We start from the raw sequence: 23,902 nt of genomic DNA, 5'->3' as shown, positions 1-23,902 counted from the left end.
CATTTTATGGTGTGCCTAGCTGTGGCCAGGCACTGCAGCATTCAGAGCTTCGTTTCTAACAGGAACTCTACAAGAAACGTAGGAACTAATCAGAAAATGGGACCGACAGAGGGCAGGTGTGGCAGAAAGAACAAGGGCCCCTCAACAAGGAAGATAATTTCTTAATCCTCAGAACCTGTGAATATGTTGCCTTATATGGCAAAGGGGACTGCAGGTATGATTTAGTTAAAGATCTTGAGATGGGAAGATAATCCTGGATGACGCCAGCGCCCCCTCCCCCCCCACACACAAACCTTAAATGTAGACGAGAGAAGCAAAAGAGCAGCTCAGAGTGTGTAAGAGGAGAAATACTCAACCCGTTTTTGGCTTGGAAGATGGAGGAAGGGCCCTGAGCCAAGGGATGCGGGCAGCCTGTAGAAGCCAGAAAAGTCAAGGCAAAGAATTCTAGAGGCTCCAGAGGGAATACAGCCTTGCCCACAACTGAATTTTAGCCCAATAAGGCTCATGTCAGACTTCTAACCTATTAAACTGTGCGATAATAAATTTGTGCTGTTTTAAGCCGCTAAATTCATGGTAATCTGTTATGGCCACAATGGAAAACAACACACTAGGTAACTTGCTTCACTTCACATGACTAGTAAGTTAGAGAGCAAGTTTCTAAGATCCAGTTTTGTCTAATTTTGCTCTTTGCATGTTAATACCTTTCGTGTCTCTGAATATTTCAATACACTTCTTTATATGGATAGTTTCCACATCCTCATTTCTAACCTAACCACATTCTTATATCCCATTTCCTATTGTAAACTAACAACTGGACATCTCTTATGACAACTTAATTTTGCTTTGTAAAGAAGCAATGTTGCTCCTTTTACCACCAAATTAAGTTATAAGTTGCTAGCAGTAGAACGTATAGAATACTTTATGCCTTTTAGTGTCTTTCACATAATAGTTGCTCAATTACTTTTTTAATTCTATTGAATGTGTGATAAAAAATAGAATGTTAATTCTAAAATGATTTAAGAAACCTCAAGGTGATTTCTATGCATGTTCTGTGCCCCAAAGAGTCAGCTCCGACTCCTGGCAACCCTGTAAATGAGAGACATCCACAATGACCTCTCCTCAACAGCCCAGCTCAGTGCCTGTAGGCTCATGCCTATGGCTTCTTTTATGGAGTTAATCTACCTCCATGGAGTGATTTATCCAAGTACCTAAGGAATGAAGCTACCTAATCATCATACAACATTAGTAAGTACAGATGACACATACCTCATCATAGACAGAAGGGAAATTCTACAAGACAACAATCTTAAATATGTCTAAATCACATATTCTTCCTCTGAAGTGAAAATCTTCAGAAGAGCATTGTGTTTGTCAAGCTGGCCTTTACCCCAAATTTTAAAGAGCTGACCTCACTTGACATTGAAGTGTGAGGAGTGTAAATGAAATGAAAAATAAGAAAGCTTCAGAATCTGATGTCATCCTGGCTACAATTAAAAAGTAAGAACAGTGGATGACACTCATGTAACTATATAAACATTTTCTAAGAATTGAGTGCCAAATAGATGTGATGAATATTTCTGAAAGGCTACTATTTTAAGAGGACGTATAATAAAGCTCTTAAAACCACCACCCTGAAAATTCTTCCCTCTAAGTAGTCTGCCTAGATTTCTCCTGATTCTTTTTGCTAGAAACCCACCAAATTATAATATAATTTTGGTGATGTCAAGTCAAAAATTATTTATGAGGTGACAGGACCTAGATTTCTGAAGCTCCAGAAGGATTCATAGCACACACAGGACACTTTGGGTGTCTCTGTCTGCTCTATGTGGCCTTCACAAACAAGTGCCATTAACAGGGTTGATTGCTCATGGACTTTCCAAAGCTCTCCATGTAGGACTACTTCGTTGCACCTGAAGAAAAAAAAAAATCCTTTTTTTAAACCCTTACCTCTAGAGAATATCAAGGCTAATTAAACTAGGAATCAGGCTAGGAGGGGGAAAATAACTTTAATAATTATATAAGGCATTTTTCTAATATTGAAATTCTTCCTATTTATGAACATCAGAAAAAGTCATGGTTATAGTCACTTGGAAAAAGAGAAAATGATGTCAGACACTCTCTGTAGTACCAAGTGTCCTGCAAATAGCATTCTATCAGCCTTCAACACAATTAATTTATATAAAAGCTTTCACTAGAAAAGTCCTACACACATTTCCATTTAAAGTATGGCAATATGTTGTCATCGAATTCTGATTCTAAAATCACTATCCAATAGAACATTTAATCACCATGTCTAGACACACATCTTAAAGGACCATATACATTTAGGAAACAGAAGTAGTAGTTCACCAATATGGTATCAAGCTCCATCTCCTTTGTGATACCCAAGGCATAAAACATAATAATCCATAAAAGTTTGATTGACTACAATGACTCAACATCAAATGGCAATGCTGAAAGATCATCAATAGTAAAATCTGACACTTTAAATGGAATCCATCTAAACACTAGAGAATGGATGGCAGAAAAACACCCATGCAATTCGACCATAAGCAGTGATGTGGAGGCATAAATGTTAATTGAATCACCATAAACAACACTCTAATGAAGCTCTGCGTTAGGAAGCCAAGGCTCTGTTCAGTCTAAGTATACCGTGGGTCTGGCCAGGTGGCTCAGTTGATTGGAGTGTCGTCCCACACACCAAAGGGCTGCAGGTTTGGCTCCTGGTCAGGGCACATACCTAGGCTGCAGGTTCCACTCCAGGATGGGAGGCAATCGGTCAGCGTTTCTCTCTCTCCCCCTTCCTCTCTCTCAAAAATCAACAAAAACATATCTTTGCGTGAAGATTAACAAACAAACTGTGGATTGTTGCTAAAGAACTAGCTATTGGCCAAGCATTATAAAAGGTACGAAAGCCAGAGATTTAACTTTTTTTTTATGCCAAGCTTCCTATCTGTAGTCGGTCCAGAATTATATCACAAATAGTGACCATAAACAGAAGATAATAAATACAGACACTTGTTGAAAGCCAATTTTACGTATATTTTGTACAGAGGAGACACTTTTAGCTTTTGCCTGTTCAGCATAATATATTGTGGCGTATCATCACTGACAGAAGTAAAGAATAGCAAACAGTATGACTATTAAAATTCGTGAGTGCAGTCTTTTTTTGTCTAGGTCATAAACTTTATTATTATAATGCAAACCAAAAGAAGGCAATGATTTAAATTGGAGATATCCTTGACATGAACATCTTAGACAGGCATCAAATGCTTCAAGTACACAGCATACTAGACTAACTTCAGATCAATTTTTGCAGCCTAAACATAAATGAAATTATTGAAATACGGACAGACTATATTTAAATGTCCACATTCTCAGTAATTTTTTCTAGGAAGGTTTAGAAGAGAATATTTAAATAGGGACAGGGGTAGGTCCAGGATGAAGAAGGGTGGGAAAGGACAGTTACACCTTCAGCCAAATTTGCTTTGCTAGCATTACTCTCACCTGTGTGCTTTCTAATATTCCTAACAGAGATTCTAATATTCTACATTTCCATACATATATATATTTAAAAGTCCCACGGAGTAATATACTGGTTATTTCACGGATTCATTTATTCTACAAATATTATTGAGGAACGCATTATTTATTTTGCCCGTCTTTAAACAAGCTGTTGAGATACAACAGTGAAGAAAACAAAGTTACTCTCTCACAGGGGTTATAGTTTAGAAAAATAGAAGGATCCAAGGGGGCGGTGGACTGAGTGGAAGCTGCACTTACACAATCCTGGGACCAATCTGGATTTACAACTAAAACATAGAAAAACCATCCTGAAAACCAACTGAAGATGAGCTGGGGAGCACCCTCAAGATCAAGGAGAAAAAGGGGAGACCTCATAGAGACTGGTAGGAACTGCGGAGGTAAGAGGGCTGGCTGGGCTCCCACAGGTGGCAGCTGAAGGGCCGGAGGGAGATCTCAGCTGCGGGGGGGGGGGGGGGTGTCCCACTGAGGACTCTGGGGCCTCAACCCCAGGCTGGGCTCCCCAGCCCAGAGCACAGAACTGAGAAAGGTGCCCACCTAACATCTGGCTGTGAAAAGCAGCCGGGTTTCTGTCTTAAAGAGCTAATGCACAGAGTTTCGTGTGCAGCTACTCACCTTGGGCTCCAGCGGAGGGGGCGCGGAGTGACTGGAGCTGTGTGGGGAGAGTCTGGGGTTGTGAGCTCTGGAGAGTGAGATCAGGGGATGCCCATCAGGACTCCTGTGCCCAGTCATTTCCCCAGACTGTAGGGGACATCTTTCTCTGGTGGTGAATTATTGGCTTTTGCCTGAGGGGGAAGCAATTGCCCCACCCTGCTGGAAGCCTCTGGCCCTGCCCAGAGGAGTTTCTACAGCCTGAGGCTTGTTAAGAGACTGATAACAACCACCTGTCCCACCCTGTGGAGCTTCTGCAGCCTGAGGCTCATTAAGAGAATCAGATTAATCAGTCTGCAGGCAGAGGCAGACTTCAGGGTGCTTTGAGTCTATGCCTGACCTGCTTCTGGACCCAGGCCTTGGAAAAGCAGACTTTGGTGTGCATCTTGGTCTGTCCAAAGGCACCCAGCCCCAGCAGAGGAGACCTCAATCCTAGGGTTGTTGATAGCTCCAAACATGGTACTCAGGGCCAGTCACAAACAGTGTCTGACATTGGCCTGCACCAGAGACCCTCCAAAAACACTGAGAGTCGTAGAAAATCTACCTAATGCTTAAAAACAAACCAAAAATGTAGCTAAAATGGGGAGACCAAAAAACAAGCCCCAAATGAAAAAACAAGAGAAGTCTCCAGAAAAAGAGCCAAATGAAACAGGGATAAGCAATCTCTAGGACAGAGTTCAGAATATTGATTGTAAGGATACTCAACAGCATGAAAACATATTTGCCAACGACACATCTGATAAGGGGTTAATGTCCAAAATATATAAGGAACACATACAACTTAACAAAAGGAAGACAAAGAATCCAATTAAAAAATGGGCAAAGGACCTAAAAAGACACTTCTCCAAAGAGGACATACAAATGAGACATATGAAAAAATGCTCAACATCGCTAATCATCAGAGAGATGCAAATTAAAACCACAATGAAGTATCACTTCACACCTGTCAGAATATCTACCATCAACAAATCAGCAAACAAGTGCTGGCAAGGGTGTGGAGAAAGGGGAGCCCTAGTACACTGCTGGTGGGAATGCAGACTGGTGCAGCCGCTATGGAAAGCAGTATGGAGTTTCCTCAAAAGATTAAAAATGGACCCGCCATTTGACCCAGTGATCCCACTTCTAGGAATATATCCTAAGGAATCCGAAACACCAATCACAAAGAACTTATGCACCCCTATGTACAGAGCAGTGCAATTTACAATAGCTAAGATCTGGAAACAGCCCAAGTGCCCATCAGTAGATGAGTAGATAAAAAAGCTGTGGGAAATTCACACCATAGAATACTATGCAGCTATAAAGAGGAAGGACCTTTTATCCTTTGGCACAGCATGGAGGGAACTAGAAAGTATTGTGCTAAGTGAAATCAGCCAGTCAGAGAAAGACAAGTACCATGTGATCTCACTTATATGTGGAATATAATAAACAAAATAAACTGATCAACAAAATGGGTCCAGAGACATAGAAGCATAGAACAGACTGAGCGATCTCAGAGGGAAGATGGGGAGGGGGTTGTGGGTGGGGAGAGATTAATCAAAGAACTTATATGTTTATAGCATAACCCATGGACACAGACATTGATATGGGGAAAGCCTGGGGGTGGGATGGATGCAGGTTGGAGGGGATCAATGGGGAAGTAAAGGGGAATCTAAAAAGAAAAAGAAAAAGGCAAAAAAATAAAAATAAAAAAGAAAGAACACATCAATTTCAGAAAAAGAAAGTATAATTTGTATTTCTTTACAGCATTGTTTTGTAGGAATAAGAATATAAAATTGAAAAGTCCTTAAAAAATTAAAATGTGAAAGAAAAAGAAAAAGGCAATACACCAGCGGTGGGCTGGAAGCAGCTTGCCCTGGCTTTCAGAAAGCCAAGTGGGTGTCTCTCTTCCCTATTCCTTTTTGAATAACATCACATTGGTAACTTAAAATCTGCCCTGATGGGAATATTTACACCATGAAAACTGGCCAACACTACAAATCAGGACTCCCCTCCCCCCCCCCAAGCCATTTGTTAAATACTTTCAAGGACTCCCACTGCAACAAATAATGTAAATGAATAAATAATGCAATTTTAGGTAAAAGTTTCTAAAATAGATGGTGATCAGGAAAGGAATTTCTGAGACGACATGTGAGCAGAGACCTCACTTTAAACGAGGGAGGAGGTCATGTCAAGGTCTGGGGAAAGAACATTTTAGACAGAGGAAGCAGCAAGTGTAAACAGCCTGATGCAAGAATGAACTTGAATCATCCTAAGAAGGTCAAGGTCTGGAGTAAAATATTAGCAACAGATTGTGGTCAGCCATGCTGCTGGAGGAGCACACAAGGCCCAGGTTATGCTGGCTGGACAGGATGTGGCATGGAGTATGGATTTCCTCTGTGCATGTTAGGAAGCCAATGGAAGATTCTGAGCAGTGGGGGGATGAGATCCAATGTATATTTTTAAAAGATTGCCATGGCTGCTGTTTGGTGAGCAGGCTATAAGGAGGGGATGTGAAAGCAGAGAGACCAGTCAGGGGGCTCTTCTGTAGTCCTGGTGAGAGATGATGGTGTCTTAGATTAAGGGGTAGTGGTGCAGGTAATAATGTCAGACTCAGGATATATTTTGTAGGCTGAGTTTGCAGATCTTGGATAAGGGGCATGAAGGGAAGAGAGTAATCGAATATGATTCCCAAGGTTTTTGTTTCTTTTCATTTTTTGTATGAACGATTGGATTGAGTGGTGCTATTGCTGAGAAGGTCCGTGTTTGGGACAAGTAAATCATCAGGACTTCTGCTTTGAGCTATAAAACTTGAGATACCCTATTAGATGTGCAAGTATGTTGGTTGAGGGACAAATTCAGTGTGTAATGTTAAATGGCCTCTTCCACTTTAGAAAGTTTCATAGCCTTTCTGTGCCTCACTTTTTCCCCATCTGGACAATAAAAATAATAACACTTCCATCATAAAGTTGTGAGGAGTCCAAACATAGTACATGTAAAGTGCTAAGGGCAGTGTTTAGCCCACATTAAGCATTCATTATTAGTTATTATAATCAGCAGCAATACTTTTGCCTACTTCTTAGTCAATACATAAGTTGTTACATTTTTATATAATCTTGAAAGGGAAAGAAACTTGCATATGAAGTTGGCAAGAGAATACAGATCTATTTTGAAACTGTTATTTAAGAGAACGGCAGATACACAGAGACAAAGAGAAATTAGAGTAATGGACAAATATCATTGGGATAAAATCTACCTGAGTCCCTATCCTACCTATCTTTGCAATTCACCTGCCAATAGTCATTTGGTTTATGGTTTTTTGCTTTGTTTTGGTACAGAGTTTCAGTTTTGTAAGAGGAAGAGTTCAGGAGCTGATGACGGGAGCACAGCAACATGAATGCATTAATCCACTAAACTCTACACTCGAAAATGGTTGTTAGGATGGCAAATGTTATGTTATGTAGATTTTACCACAGTTTAATAAAAAATAAACCAGAGCGTACTCTGAGAGGCTGACCGTAAGTGAAAATGTGGTCCAAAGTATTAAATACTGCCTGAGTTGAAAGGGAAAAGATAATCTTACTTAAATAAAGTGTAGCTGAGGAACACAGAGTCTCTTTTTAAAGAAAATGAAAATATTGATGTTGTCAGTGACTACAACAAGATGGACAAAAACAACGGCTTTTACAAAGAATAACTTTCCGACATATCAGAAGGCACTGTAAGAACTGGGAATTATTTCAGGGATGAACTAGGAAGCCCTATGAGGTTCTCTTAAGAGAAAGACATACAGGATAGTCTGTGTACTATTACCAAATAGAGTAATACACTAAGATCTGAATATTAGTGTCCCTCAAAAATTCATATGTTGACATTTTAATCCCCAAGGTGATGGTATCAGGAAGTGGGGCCTTGGGGATGTGATTAGGTTATGAAGTCACAACCCTGGTGATTGGGATTAGTGCCCTCCCTAAAGAGATGCCCACAGCACTCCCTTGTCCTTCTGTGACGTGAGACTTCAAAGAGGAGTCTGAGACTTCCAGCCTCCAGAACGGTGAGAAATTAATTTCTGTTGTTTATAAGCCATCCGGTGTGTAGCATTTTGTTACAGCACCCCAAGCGGACTACGAAGACACATATCGAGTCCAGATCTTCTCTGTCTCAGGACATACCCATCTTTATCTAGATGCATATATAAAAAGGTGACAGGCCCGCTGAGAGAGAGGTTAATCATGACACCAGGGTGTTATCTATCCTTGAAATCTCAGTTGTGTTCTATAACACAACACAGCAAATGGTAATCTTAGAGTGGAATCTATATTGTGACTGGTTGAATTTTGAGTATATTCTAACATCATTGGAAAATACCATTTTACTCTTTTACTCCAGTTCTTGTTCTTTCAAGTTCATTTCATTAACATTGCCACACTTCCAGAATCATGGAAAAGCTGATTGTTTGAAATGAAGTCATTAAAAGAGGCGGCACTGAGGATAATGGAAAGGCAAAAATGAAGATTTTATTTAAATAGTATTATTGAGAAAACGACACACTACCGCAAGACTATAGCACAGAAACAGTAAACAGTGTGAAGATGGAAAGCTAAATTAAATGTTTACAATTAAGTATTCACTCATCTTTGCTTCTCAACCTGACTTATTAGATTAATGTAATCCTAACGACCCAGTGCAGAGAGGCAACTGCTCATTCGTGTTTTGGACTGATTTCCTTGGTTGCACTACATTACGAGGCTGATGTTTCTTCATTGTTTCAGCTAATTTGAGATTAATCTACATGACCTTCCAACAGCAAGCTGGACTGAAAAACCCCATTAAATATTTGTAAAAACAAACAAAACTGAGGTATTGTGACAGGGAATACATTACTTTTACTATTTAGACAGATCTGGCTAATAAGGGTGTTATGACCTTTTTTCTGTACAGTTTTATTACCTGTTACCTTAATTTGAAAATTATACATTCAACATTAGCGAGTTTAAATAAATAAGCTGAACACTGATAGGTGTTGTTGTGGTGGGAGCTTCCAAATTAAATCCCAGTGTTTGAAGCCATTCGCCTTTTATTAAAGATTCTCTAATAAAAAGTATTGTCATTCATTGAAACTTAATATTTTTTCTATATTCTGATATTTCCAGTATCTGAGTGGTTTAATCCATCCCTCTCAGCAGCTGTATTGCAACAGTTGACCACTCAAAGAATAAAATGGGAGCATACACGATATTCCACCTACATAATGAAATACAGTTGTGTTTCATGTGTGGAAACCATCAAATAGTTGTGAAAAATTGCCCACATTCCATCTATTTTAGGCAGTGCTGTTCAGAATTTCCATCACAGAATTAGTATGATATAAAAATTTTAACACATCTTTTTCCACAGAATTTTAATAGATCTCTGTCTTTCTATTGTTATTTCTGTTTTAAATAAATAGTTCTTTAATTTATTTCCTGGTTTGAGGAATCATCTTCCAGGGCAGTCATCTCGACACTATTGAAATTAGGATCTGCATCTCCAAAATGTTTACATGTTCATGATGTTGCTACAATTTAGTTTGTCAGCATTTTACATCAAAATACATAATATCCTATGTCTACACTCTCGTTTAATCAGTATTATCATTGCCTTCCCCCACTTTTTTGCATCTACATTTTTTCTACTAGGAAATAATATAATGTAAGTCCTAGATTTCTTTGTTTCAAAAGGGGAGTTAACTTGATAAAAGCCTGCTTTTCCCAAGTAAAGCTATAAACGTGGTAAAGTCACACAGAGAGTGAAAAATATGGCTAAAGTTTAGAAGGTGTTTAGAAAAAGCATTAGTGAGAAAATTTACTTCATGATACTCAACCTGAGACCTAGAGAAAAATTTATAAATTAAAAAATTATGCTGCATATTTTATCATAAGAAACTGAAGCTATTTCATCTTTTGTTTAATTCTCAGCTTTAACAAGATTCTTACATTATGGACTGTTGATCTGCATTGTTCGTTCATTCAATCATTTCTTCATTTATATAAATTCATCAAGCGACTCATATACTGGGCACTATTCTGAGTGCTCAGGATGTGGCAATTAAAAAAACAACAACACAGACAAATATTTCCACTTTCATGAAAATTGCATTTAGGAAGGCAAGGTAAACAACATTTAACATAAATAGTAAAATGTACATAGTAAGTTAGTGATATATTTTATGGAGAAAAATAAAGCAGGGAAATGGGAGAGGAACTGAAAAGGGGTTTACAATTTTAAATTAGGTTAGGGAGGTCCTTGCTAAGAAAGTGACACTTGGATAAAAACTGAAAGGATGTAAGGAAAATGCTATATAGAAATGGGATGAAATAATTCCAGACAGACAAAACAGCAAGTGCCAAGGCCCTGAGGCAGGAATAGTAAATACAAAGGTCTTCACGACCCATTGAAGTAGACAGTGGGGCAACTGAAGAGAGAAGATAAAGCCAGAGGTGAAAGACAGGGTAAGTTCAAGATCCTGTAAATCCTTGTGGAGCATTGTGCTTTTCACACTGAGTGCAATGGAAGCCATTAGATTTTTGGTAAAAGGAGTGATATGATATGATTTTGTACTAATCAGGTCAATGTGACTACAGTACTGAAACTAGACTGAAGGGGAGATAATTATAACTAATGTACTATATAATATAGACTCTGAAGCTGGTTGCCACCTTTATTAATGATTAAAAGGTCAGCACAAATTCATTTAGAAAGAGAATACATTTTCTAATTAACCACAGATCTTACTTGTGACATTAAATCAATGATCTTAAAAAAACAAAAAAATGAAACAAAACTAAAGCAGGTAAAGAACTGTCCTTTTAATTATATTCTGCTGTAATAAACAAGATGTATCCATATAGGACATTTTGAACATGTAGATTATAATGTTTTCTATAGTTAGTTTATATTCATCAATTTAGCAGTGATCCAAATAGCAACAAGAAAAAATTCAGTGATTTGAAGCACAGCATGGACCATTCTTTCATCATATCTGCTGAGCTCCTGTTAAATGCTGAGGATCATGATGGATATAAACCATCAGACCTCTGCCTTCAAGAACTCACAATCTAGTGGGACTACAGGAAAATAAACATCCAATCACCATGCCATGGGTTAATGCCTTATAGAGATCTCTCCTCAGAAGGAAACCTTTACGTCTGTTGAATAAAAGCATATTTAACTTGGACTATTTAAATCTTATATGGCTTTTTAATACATTCATGTCTATGGCTTCTCTTATTTAGATAATGAGATCTTAAATGTAGAGATATTGTTTATGCTCCTTTCTACCTGTTGAATGATTAATTATGAATTGTATCTATCTCACTTTTTCATTATTTAATAGGTGAAGCTAATAATGCTCTCTGAGCTATAGAGCAACAGAGCCTCTTAATAGGGATGAAAAAGAGTCTGAGGAAAGCATACATATGAGAAAATGATTTCTTTTCAAGGTTGAAAATTTGATTACCCTTATTAAACAAAATAAATTTTGAATATATGAAAAAGTTGAATACATTGAAATACCTAAGTGAATTTCATGATTTGTTTTTGTTTTTGTTTTTTTATAGAAGGGTTCAATCATTACATTAAAGGTTCAAGGCTTAAGGAAAAAATGCCTCTATGCTATTAACATAGATTCTAAAAGTATCGTAATAGCTGCATAAAAACGTTAATTCAACCTTGTTCCAAAACAGAATTCTCATTTAAAATCATTAACCTATCTCACTAAATATGTCTCTTTGAGGTCAGTAAATAAAATATTTATACCAAGAACATGTGGAAACTGATCTCTGAAGCTGCAAGACAATCTTTCTTGAGCGCTGCATTTTTAGTTCTGGGGCGTTAACCAGGAAGAGAAGCAACTGTTTATTGAGGTAAAGAGGGTTCCTACCTATGAACACATCTAATTCCATGACCTTTCTGGATTATCCAGCAGTGAATTTGGCCTCAAAATATACTAATGAAGTCTACGGAGAAGCTGCCCCTGTGTTTCATCCTGCTCGCTCAACTTCCTTCCTGAACAAATCCAAGGACCCACCTGAGAAAAGGGCCAGATTTAAAAAGTCTTAAAATGAGATCAGATATTATAACACATATTGTGGCAAAAATGTGGTTGAAAAGAGACTAAAATGAAATATTTTGGGCATCCTATTAACCTGCAGGCCCCTATTATTGTCTTTTAAATAGATGCACATTTTTCTCTGTCCTCACACCGGGTTTTTGCATACTCATCACTAGAACAGCTAAACTTCTCTAAGAGTTTATGCTTTTACTAGGATATTACAATAGCTATAATTGCCAGATGGGGTTTAGTTGTTATATTGCTGTTTTCATTATTTGAAATTTCCTGCCATGATTTCATAATATTTATTTTTGCTAGTCTAGTAGCTGGGGCCCAGCATGATTGAATCATTTCCTTACAATATGCTGTGAGCAAATGATAGAATTAGGGAAAGTTAATTATCCCTTAGTAATAAAAATCTAAAAACAATCAATTTATAAAATAAGCAGCAGCTTTCCTCACTATAAATTGTTATATTTTTCCAGTACCTATGTTGAATGTTAAAATGTAAAAGAAATGTCCCAGTGTGATCTGTAATGATTTAATCAAGGAAACCCAAAGGTGGGTGTTTATATTTAAAATAGTAATTTACTAAAAGTATTTCACAGAGGAGTCAAGTACACATCAATAACAGAAGATAAACTGGCCCTTGTTAAAATTCAGACATCTCAAAATATATAGGAGGACTAATGAATGGCCAAACCTCTTGCTGAACCACTGACAAACATTTAGTGATATTTACCTATTTACTGCTATCTGCTGCCCTTGACTCCCACTGGATAACAGTTCATATAGTGTCAAATAACCTATTAATCCTTCATGCTATATGTAGGTAGAAAGGACAAGTTATGCCATTTGAAAGGCATACTAAACTGTGCTAGAAAATGAAAAATCTAGCCTCTTATATACTATGAAGCAAATGTTGGCTATCTTCTTACACTGAAACCAGGAGATCATAGTGTAGCATTTCTTGAACCCAAACCATGTATTGATGCTTTGCTTATATACCAAAAATTCTCATGAGCTCCCCAGGTTAGGTCTTCACATCCCAGTTTAGGAAATTCTGGTATAGTTTGGGGGTCTAAATTCAGACAATTCAGGCTGAATGAAAAAGGTAGGAATGTTCGGTAGAAATGATTCAGTAAAAACTTGTGATTGTACCATACAATGCACCATGCACCATTGTGGTTGAGCTCAAAGAGTAATGTAAGTGATTTATGCAAATTATATTAATAATTGACTCTCTTGCTCCATGTGCAATCTAACAAAATAGGTGGAGAGTAAATCAGAGCAATTAACCATCCCTATTTGTTGATTCCCTCTCCCAGGATGTGACCTTAGGCAATAGACAGCAGACTCACTCCTGATTGAGAGGCAGACCTTCAGTGAGCACATGAAGTGGGAGAACTTCTGTGACCGATAAAAGACCATGTTGTCTGTATCAGGAGTGGAATGAAATGCATTTTGAGGCTAGAACTTGCAGGCAATTCATACACAAGACTTCAGTGGCCTAAAGCATGATGGATCCGTGTGGTAGTTTGATCTGCCATACCTGAATGGGGCTCTGAGACTTCTTGAGAAATCCCTTTAACTCAGAGTTGACATGCAGCTGCCAGTATGGGTGGAAATAAATCCAGGGCAGCTGGTGATTTAGCTATAGCAATGAACCCCTGCTGCTATCCAGCTGTTCAGGTCCTGAGGAGTCCCAGATGGATGGAAAGAGGTTCTGCTGAGACCCACCAGTTAGCTCTTTAGAGTTCCTAATGTGTGCACCCTGGGCAAAATGGGCCCAAATCCTGAAGAGGGTAAGTCATACTCCCATTGTGGAAATGCCTGGTGTCTATATGGCCCCCTGAGAATGTGACTAACCCCCATTGATTGGTGCTTCCTTCCACTATGGCCACCTGTGGAAACAAAACCTGTATTTAGTTTCTGTTACTAACTATCTTGGCCATTTCCCCTTCACTAATCCCAAGCTCTGCTACTGCTCTGTGTCCACTGGGCTAGAGAAGAGTGGCTAAGAGTCTTTCCTACAGGATTCCAGGAAGTGAGAGAGAAACAGGCCGAGTTAAACAGTTCACTGCCTCTAGTCTCTGGCCTCAGTCAATTGAGTTGGCTTTTGTACTTGGAAAAAGAGAAAAATATAGGAATATTTTTTGAGATGCCATACTATCTGCAAGCCTAAATAGGTTGGGGTGATGGTGATTCTTAATTAATTACGTCAGCCTGACCTGAATATTGTGAACAGAAAGAAGAAAGAAATTAAGTGTGGAAGGCACCTAGGTCGATGCAACACAAACTCAAACAACTTCCAACGTCAATTTTATACAACTACAAGGCTTGTTACCTCATTTAGTGATACAAATTTAATTTAATGTCAACTGCCATGGCTTGCTTGCTCTCAATAATGATGAGGGGTGGGGTGGAGGCAGCAATTTGCTCCAGAGCCTTGTTATCCAAGTGCCTTTTAGCACACCACCATGAGTAGAGTAATTATTATAAAAATTAAAAATGGCAGTAGTATATGTTCTTTATGTAAAATTTTGTTGATCTATATTTTCATCATTAACTCTCATTAGTCAAAAACAGAATCAGCTCTTTATTCAGTGCTAAACTCTTTCGGTGAATTGATTTTAGCTATGCTTTAGAAATAAATATCAAAAATTTTAAAACAATGACATGCTAAATGAATAGGCTGCTTTGTTTATTGTATCAAGAAAATGATGGAGGGTGCTAAGAAAGAGCATCTTCCCACCAAAGAACTACTAGCAACATAGGAAGCAAATCCAGGATACAATTTCAAAGTGGAAAATGACTTAAAAAAAAAAAAAAAGAGGCACTATATCTGGTTTTTAAAAAAAGGCAACAGGATTAAGAAGCACAAATTGTTAGTTACAAAATAGCCACAGGGATGTAAAGGGAATAAAAAAGGAAGGAGGAGGCACTGTACCTGTTGCAAATCCAGTGTAATGGTCACATAATGGTATTCAATTCCATTCTTAATACTGGGGCTCTGCCACCAAGTGTTCTTTCCATCAATAGCGTTTGTAATTGGGTGTCTCTCTATGGAAAGGGAAGAGAAATGATAATATAATAAATGTATTGCTTTTTCTTTTTAAAAAAAAGTAAAAACTAAGTTAAAATCATCCTCATGTGACTATCAAACATTAAAAGAGTGATTCATATTTTCCACAGAATTTATTTAATGTCAACTTTTTCACAGCACTCTGCAAGGTAGCGTGAAATGGTTAAATTCTTAGCCTATAAAACAAGAAGCTACTCAGCACTCTGGCCATCGACTAAAATGGGCAAATTTAACAAAGCTACAGAAATTAAGTGTGAACAAATAATACTGAAATTTAGTTGATGTGTCAAGCAAAACCCTCACTGATGGAGGTGTTTCTAGTAGGCCATCAACTCTGTTAACAGAAACGCAAAATCCTGAGTGGTGGTTTAAGGTACTTGAAGATTTGCCCTCCTGACACAGTCATTACTGAGACTCAGGCAATCCAATATGCATCTGGTTTTCATAGAAAAGGCTGTCAAATCCATCTTGTGCGGCTTTTTGTAGTCAGTTCTTAACTTGCCAACTTTCCACCACTATTTAAAAGTATAATGAAAGATACTCCAACCCTCCCAGCCAGCCTGCTCCTGTTCCCATAATCCCTCACTCAGTGAGAGGTCCCGACAGCAATGTCAAGCAGCAAGAGGGCTGCCTGTGAAACTTCATCTTCCCCCAAACCACGGATCTTTCCTTGTCTTCACTCTTATATATGAGAACAGAATCTATTGTGAGAATAACAGGGAGATTGAGGATGGACAATAAATAAAAAGTGAGGACAATCATTGCCCCCTTTCCCTGCAGTCCTCTGGTGCAGTCCTTCCTCCTACCGACTTCAGGCCGCAGGTTCCTCGTCTCCTCCAGCTGAGCTCCAGGCATCTCACTGCCAAAGCCCTCCTCCCATTCTGGTTCTCGGTCATGGGTTCTTGTCTGAAATCTGCGCTTCTCTCTCCTCAAGTCCTGTTCCTCACCCCCCCCCCCCCCCGCCCCAAGGAGGCCCAGCTCCTGAACTGGTGAGACTGGCGGGAGTGGAGATCGTGGGATGTTCCCATTTCTATCCCCAGGACTGAATTAAAGGGACTTGGCTTCCTGACCTCCGGCTTGGCAGTGGGCCTATTTTCCCACGGAAACGTCAATAAAGTGGGGATTAGCTTCCCTGCTCCTCTTCTGTTCTTTATGGATGAAGGGTGCCTTGAGGTTTCATTCAGCCTTGAGAATTTTTATGATACTAATTCTCTGGGAAGGTGTTTCAAATGTAGGCCTAACAATAACCTTTCAGATCAGAATGCTTTTTTAAAAATTTTTTTTGCAAATTGAAGAAAGACTTAAAAACATGAACAAACCATATTACCATGAGGAACAACCATGGACTCTGGATGTGCCTACAGTGATCCAGTCAGGCAGTGATAACGGTGATAGAAGAGCACATGGTTTGCAATATGGAGATCTGGGGTCTGAGAAGCTAGACAGTCCACCTGGTTCCACCATTTAGTACTTAATTGGCCATGAACAAGTCGCCTAAACTCTGTGTGTCATACTTGAAGTAGAGAAAATAAAAGTCCACTATAGTGGCTCCCACATTCTTAATTTTCAGAAAAAAAAAAAGGAAAAAATATATGTGTGAGAAAGATTTGTGGAATCAATACAGGAACCCAAGCTCTTTCTTTCTCCAAGTAATAGTAGCTGCCTGTATACTTTTACTATCTTTTAATTTACCACCACTATTGTTTCATAAAATAAATAGGACATTTAAAAGCAACAAAAGTTTTATAAAAACCATAATAAACAATAAAGAATAATTTTTAAGGTATTCCCTTTTTTTTCATGAAAAATTTGGAATTTTGTTCTCATTTTTTCATTTTGCAATTGACTAGTAAAAATACCTTGGATGGGAATTCTCAACTCAGATGGTTATCTGAGGAACATTACAACTATTGATATTATAACCATTATTATGCATATACATAAAATTAATTATATACCTGTTCAAAACATAGACTCTTCTGAATTTTAATTGGAGATAAATTACATTTAACAAAACATATGAACATAAAAATCAAACAAAATGAAGTCCTCATTGCAATAAAACTATAATAGTAAAGTAAAATCATCTTCAAAAGAAAAAAATATTAACAACTTAATATTCAATAAATTCGCCATTTTCAGATTGTGAACATTTTTATTACACATTAATTGTCTTAACATAGTCTGCTATCACCTGTTTAGCCAAAAACATAAACCCTTATGTCTTTGAATTACTTATGGTAATATGTGTTATAGGATACGACAAAAATAATTAATTTTTATTAGTAAATTATTTAATTTAACTAAATAACTGTATGGACTTTGTTTTGTAACAAGTCTTTTTACATTAGCAGTCCATTGAGATGAGGCATCCAATCTCATTAACGAAAAGTAAAATTGCTGTATATACTGAATAATTAACCCTAGTTAACTTGTTCTCTTGAAGCTAGGGAAGGTGTCAGTTCTTTATAATGACAACAAATACCAGAAACATAACTAAATATCAAATAAATGCCCTTGCGTGATATGAGTGGGTGATGAAATTGGCCCATTGTGACTCAGAACTCATAAATGAAATATTACTGGCATCGCTTCTGAAGAAAAATAAATATCACAGCAAACATTTCCTCAACATCCTCTTGAATCTTCTTTACAGATTGTGGGTTTAATGTGTGATAGGAAAACACACACACAAAACCACATTTCCAAATCAAATTTATGGCTCTTAAGTAATTGGCTGTCTAATTGAAAATTTTGATATCTGCCACTTCAGGTCAATTTGATATGAGAATTATGAAAAGGAAGGCTGGGAGATGAATTAACAATTAACCATAATCCCCATTATGAAAGTAATTAATTTGCAAAAACTGATTAATTGTTGGCATATTTCCTGTCTTTACAAGAGATAAAAACTTATAACATCCTTGCTACTCAAGTAAATCCAAAGCTAACAGCATCTAAAATTTGGTGAGGAAAGTGTTGATAAAGTAAAACTTTCCAACTACTAGTTTTTAATGTAATTAAGTATAGACCTTCCAGATTTATTCTAGCTGTTAACTGAATTTGTGGAATATTATCATCTGTTGCTCCAACTTCTACTAAAATATTTTCATGTGGATCATTGCTAGATTTTTTATTCTTATGGGTTTTAGTCTTTCTAAATGTCCAGTTCTAAAACAGGACTTTAAAATGTAATGAAGCTGGTAATTTAAAATTAATTACACAAAGTAAATCTAGGCTGTGATAAGTTTAAAAAACACTACAACTAACAAAAATGGAAAATACAAACACAAGTACATAAAAATGAGAAATACAAAACATACCTCATATATTCCTGCTTTACTGAAACAGTTTATTTGCTTTTTTGTCACAATGTGAAAAAATGGAGTAGGACTGCCTACATATGGATGTTTTCCCCTGAGACAGAGAGACCCTGAATACAGAACTCTAACGAGGGGAGTAAAAGTCCCTCTTGGACTCCATTCAGCAAATGCATCACATCCATTTTCCCAGCCAAGTCTCCACTCAATTTTTTTTCCCAGCCCACCTTTGCACCTTCCTTCTAACCTGCCTCTATGACTGACCCCACTTCTTCTCTTCCTCCTTTTCTAGAATGCCTGCCCCTCTTACAGCAGGTAACTCAGCTTTTTAGTGCCCTTCTAAGTCTAACCACCTTCTTGGAACTTTCTTTTGTTCCTTCAGTGCCCACTGATGCTTTACTCCTCGAACACATCATTTGTAATATGTACCGCAGGTAAAGTCCTCTGAGTTTACTGTTTTGAATATCTGTTTAATTGCCTCCTGTACCCTAGCCTTATTTACCCTAACATCATACCTGTAGGCAGGAACTATAAATACAAGGTGGGGTGAAAGTAGGTTTACAGTTGCTCATATGGAAAATAATACAATAATTAATAAATAATAATACAAGAATAAACTGTTTCGCATACTCAGAACCTACTTTTGCCCCACCCTGTATATGGATTTATGTTTATACACATACATACAGATAGATAAATAGATATGTATATATGTATCCACACACACATTATTTTACATACTCTAACTAACTCTAACTTGCTCTTTGCCGAGCCCATCCTAAATGCACATCTCTACACTCCCAACATGATCCCACCGTTCCCCCCAAAACATTTCCAAGCCTCAAGGCTTTCTCACATTCTTTATGAAATCATCAAGGCTACCAGTTCCTCCCCATCTTCATCATTTTCCTTAATGAACCTAAAGCTTATAGTCCATCAATTGATTTAATTTTTGGCCCTAAGTTCCATTCTCTTGCTTTTGCTGTTTTCCCAGGGCTCAGGTTAGATCCCTTGCATTGTCCTGCTATATAAGAATAGCAAACAGATGGGGTGTGTTACATCGCACCCTACCCCTGTACCCTAACATAACAGTCTACATCACGGAACATAACCAGAGTCATTAAAAGGCAAGGAAGGTTCTGGTGGTTGCCATCTTTGGTTTCTTAACTATTTTTGTTTTAATACCCTGTCACATATAAGACCAGCAATTTTAATCACAAAAGTCCCAATTTTCCAAACATATTTTTTTCATCATCTCTAAGTTAGATAACAGAGAAGGGACTATGCATTCTTCCTTTTAAGGAGCTGCAAGAAAGAATGCTCAGTGCCTCCCAACTTCTTTTGACATAAAAATTTAAATTGTGAGAGAAAGCTTTTTGTTTTATAAGTTTTACAACTTAAAAAAAAAAGAGAAGGAACACTAAGCAAATTTAAAAGTAATATAACTGAGCTTTAATCCCATTATAACTCACCTCATTGACATTAAGTATTCACTTTATTAACCTCGCCAATATATATATTTAATGATTTCCCAATGCACATTTCTAAATCAACCTTCATCTCACACCATTCTCCCCTTCTCCATAAAAATGCTTTACTTGTTGAACTAAATTACTTATAGTTCTCTGAATATATCATGCTGTTTTATACCTTCAAGATTTATGTATGCTTTTTCCTTTATAATACTGTTCACCTTTTCATCTTACTAACTCTTCATTTTTCGGTACATGGGTCACTTTCTCCCAGGTGTTCCCTTAGCATTCAATTTACTTTTCTGTTTCCCTTGTCTTTCCCTAAGTCCCTTAAGTCGGGGGCTATGTATGACTTAATATTATGCTTCAGTACAATGCATTGCCCGTGGCAGGTGTTCAAATGCTTGCCGAATGAAAACATGAATGAGTCTGAGGTATCGGAGTCCTCCTTACAGGCCTCCGAGGTGGCTCTGTATGGCATCTGTTCTTACAACACTCTTCTGGTGGTGAAGAGCCTTCATTATCTGGTTCCTTCCTCTGCACCAGACTCATCTCTACCCTCTGCCCTCTGCCCTCTGCCACTCTCAGTTCTAGTCTTTCCTAACTACTTCTAGTTCCCTGAGCAAGTGAGGTTTTCTGTCTTACTCTCATTTTTCTTCCTGGCATTCCTTCTTCTCTTCCCTCTCTCTCCAATTTAGCTGCTCAGCCCAAACTTGTCCTTGGATCTCAGCCTAGATATCACTTTATGTGGCAATCCTTCACATACACCAAGACTGAATTCGTGACCGTTCCGCTCTCCCTCAGGCCCCTATGCTCATTCTTTCTTTTGTACTTACCACACTATCTAGCAATCTGCTTTTTGCCCATTTCTTTATTAATTGAAGCCAGGGACCACACCTTATTCCTGCTGGATCCCCAGCACAGTACCTGGCACATAAGTGGCCAATGAAGGACTAAAGCCTAAATTAGCAACCACATCCTCAGATACCATTTTGGAGTAGTAAACCTGACTGCCACGGGTCTTCAGCTAGAAAGCCCTCCTCAAGTACTATACCTGGTTCAGGTAAGGAGATCCAATGTTTGTCAAACAATGGAGAAAGGCTGTTAAAAAGCTCACAGTAGAAGACAAGTTCTAGAAATTTGAGGGATCACAAGACCTTTGACATTTAAATGCAACTTTTTCTCAAAATCTCTATTATAGATCCTTCCCATTGCCATATGAAACATAGTAAAATACATACGATTTGGGTTGCTGCTGTTTTGATTACAGATTCGACATTGGGGGTTCCTCACAGGCTGCCCAGGCACATGCTCTACCAATTTGCAGTACATTTCAGGTCCTTTTTCTCCACATGTTGCATTTGTGGTGATGCGAGCATTAGTAGCAAGATTCAAGACAGCAGGGAATAAACCTGAAAAAGATGGACAAATGAAGCTGCGTCTACCAGAAACAATGTGGTATGATTTTGCTGCATTTTAAAATACAACTAAGACAGGATATTTTTCAGAGCACTAAATTAATCAAAATGAAATAATCAGTGATAAATTTCTAACAAGTACAACACATATATAGCACATGTTATCAAATGAACACTTTTTGCATCTTTCATATGGAATTTAAAGCAATCTTCTAATTTATTAACCTCTAATACTTAATTAGAAAGTAGTATCTCTAACACACACTCTTTAAAAGTCTTTTGTTTATGTTATTGGAAAAAATCTTATTGAATAATCAATCTCTCGTTTCAGCTATTATCTAGTACAGTGATTTTCAACTGGTGTGCCACAAGAATTTTTAAAACATGCAATACCTGACTACTTAGTAAGGGACACTGGCCTCTTTTCCCTTAGATTGTCAAATAAGAACACAATGGCAACAGTCAACATGATAATAGCCGTCCGACGTGAAGACCCTGTCTTGAACCCTAAATATATAGGTCATATAATAGAGTTGCATCTTATTGGTCACATTGACTAATAAGGTTACGTAAGATTGGTTAATTCCTGGTACCAGAAATCCTTATATACAAGTATAGGCACTTAATTTTTTAAAATGCCACTTTGGAACCAAAAGGGTAGGTAATTACTATTATTATTACTTTTTAATCAATCAAAAGTATGCCTATTTTTGTTAGATTGGCAAAATATATATTTTTTGGTGTGCTGCAGAATTTTGTAATTAGTTTATGTGTGCCATGAGATGAAAGTGGTTGAAAATCACTGATCTAGTAGTAAACTATAACCATGTGTAAAGATTTTGTACAATTATGCATCTATCTTTTCATGGTCATTTTTATGCTCCAATTATCAGGTAATGTAAATGGTTGCTGTAACTTCTTTATATCCAGACTGGAGAAGATAGAATATGATTAAACAGTTTGGAAAATCATTCTTTTCTGTCCTCTGTGCTACACAGGCATATTGTACAGCAATATCTTACCAGAAACAAGTAGTCATGGTAGTCCATGATTATATACCAGAAAGTATTTGTTAGGTAAAATAAAAGTATTTGTCTTCCTTAGAAATCTCAGAGCCCCATTTCAATGCAGGGCTGGGAGGCCTTTCATGCCATATGAGAAGCCAATTCAGGCCCGTTACTATCTATGACTTACTAATTTCCCCACATAATTATATAAATAAAATGTGAGCAAAACGACATGGTTATAAAAGAATTGCAGGTATGGAAGTAACATTGATTCAAAGATATTTTATATTTATTAAGTAATATGGTGTAATCTCCCAGTAATGCCACTGAGTAGGTTTTATTAGTCCCATTTTACAAATGATGAAAGTGCAGCTCAGAGAAGATAAACAATATGCACAAAGTTGTGAATTAGTGAGATTGATAATTAAAATTTGAGCTCAGCTCTCTAACTCAGATTTATTCTTATCAGTCATGACAAGGAGCCAAAACCCAGTCCTCAGCAAAGCTTATCAGCTTACATATTTAATCAAAACATACTTAGTCCCCATCCCTTTCATGCTTTATTGAGTTTTTTACTCTTAAACTAAAACCATTACTGATATTTACATTTTTTTGGTCTTCTCATTGATTTGTTTCTGTTATACTTATTGATCATGTACTCAAAATTAACCTGTTCTCAATTTAATTGCCTTGCTTGGTGGTCAGAAAACAGTTGCCTATTGAAATTTTATCAGCTATTTCACTGTTTTTTTTTAAAAAATTAGTAAAGTGTTTGTTGGCCAGGGAAGGTCCCCAATTAGGAGCTAATGACCAATTTGAAGAGTTAGTCAGTATCTGAGCTTTTACTGACTCTTCAGCAGGTTGGATTATAGATTGCAGCCCTTTCTCATTATATGTTAGATCTATTAGGCTGAACCTACTTATTTCCTTTCAAAGATGCAGAGCAATGTTTATTGCTGTATTCAATATGAGTTGCTTGGTTAAGATTATATAAACATGACAAGTGTGAATGAACTACAAATAGCTGGTGAACCTTTATAGAATATTGATTTATAGCATCTTAAATCAACTTGAGGTCATGTAATGATAATGACGTAAAAGTCAGTCATCATTATCTATACAATTATAATTGACTTTTTTTCTGAATGGTGGCTAGACTAAATAAATGGTTGGATTTGTGGCTTAAAGAACAAAGTCTGAACAAAACATAAATAATATTTATTTTTCTTGTATTATATATTTTTATTAAAGATTAAAATATGTACACTATGTAGATAATTTATTTTCTTCTGTACTATATACATTTAGTAAATAGACGATCTAAAGATGGCTAAATCT

General features: G+C 37.3%; 1 protein-coding gene across 6 annotated transcripts in view; it reads right to left on the bottom strand.

Moving 5' to 3' along the window:
- The window catches only part of LAMA2 (laminin subunit alpha 2), a 459,384-nt gene that overhangs the window by 321,314 nt on the left and 114,168 nt on the right, over positions 1 to 23,902 (bottom strand). For all 6 annotated transcript variants that reach the window (XM_081140004.1, XM_081140000.1, XM_081140002.1 and 3 more), the window contains exons 2-3: positions 21,381 to 21,551; positions 15,213 to 15,325 (exon numbers count right to left, since the gene is read on the bottom strand). In XM_081140004.1, the coding sequence (XP_080996130.1) occupies positions 15,213 to 15,325; positions 21,381 to 21,551 (284 nt within the window). The remainder of the gene's footprint in view (positions 1 to 15,212; positions 15,326 to 21,380; positions 21,552 to 23,902) is intronic.

The sequence above is a fragment of the Miniopterus schreibersii genome (genome assembly GCF_964146895.1).
Source record: "Miniopterus schreibersii genome assembly, chromosome: 6".
NCBI classification, from domain to species: Eukaryota; Metazoa; Chordata; class Mammalia; order Chiroptera; family Miniopteridae; genus Miniopterus; species Miniopterus schreibersii.
The sequence above is the reverse complement of the archived record's forward strand: the minus strand, read 5'-3'. Positions and strand labels throughout refer to the sequence as shown.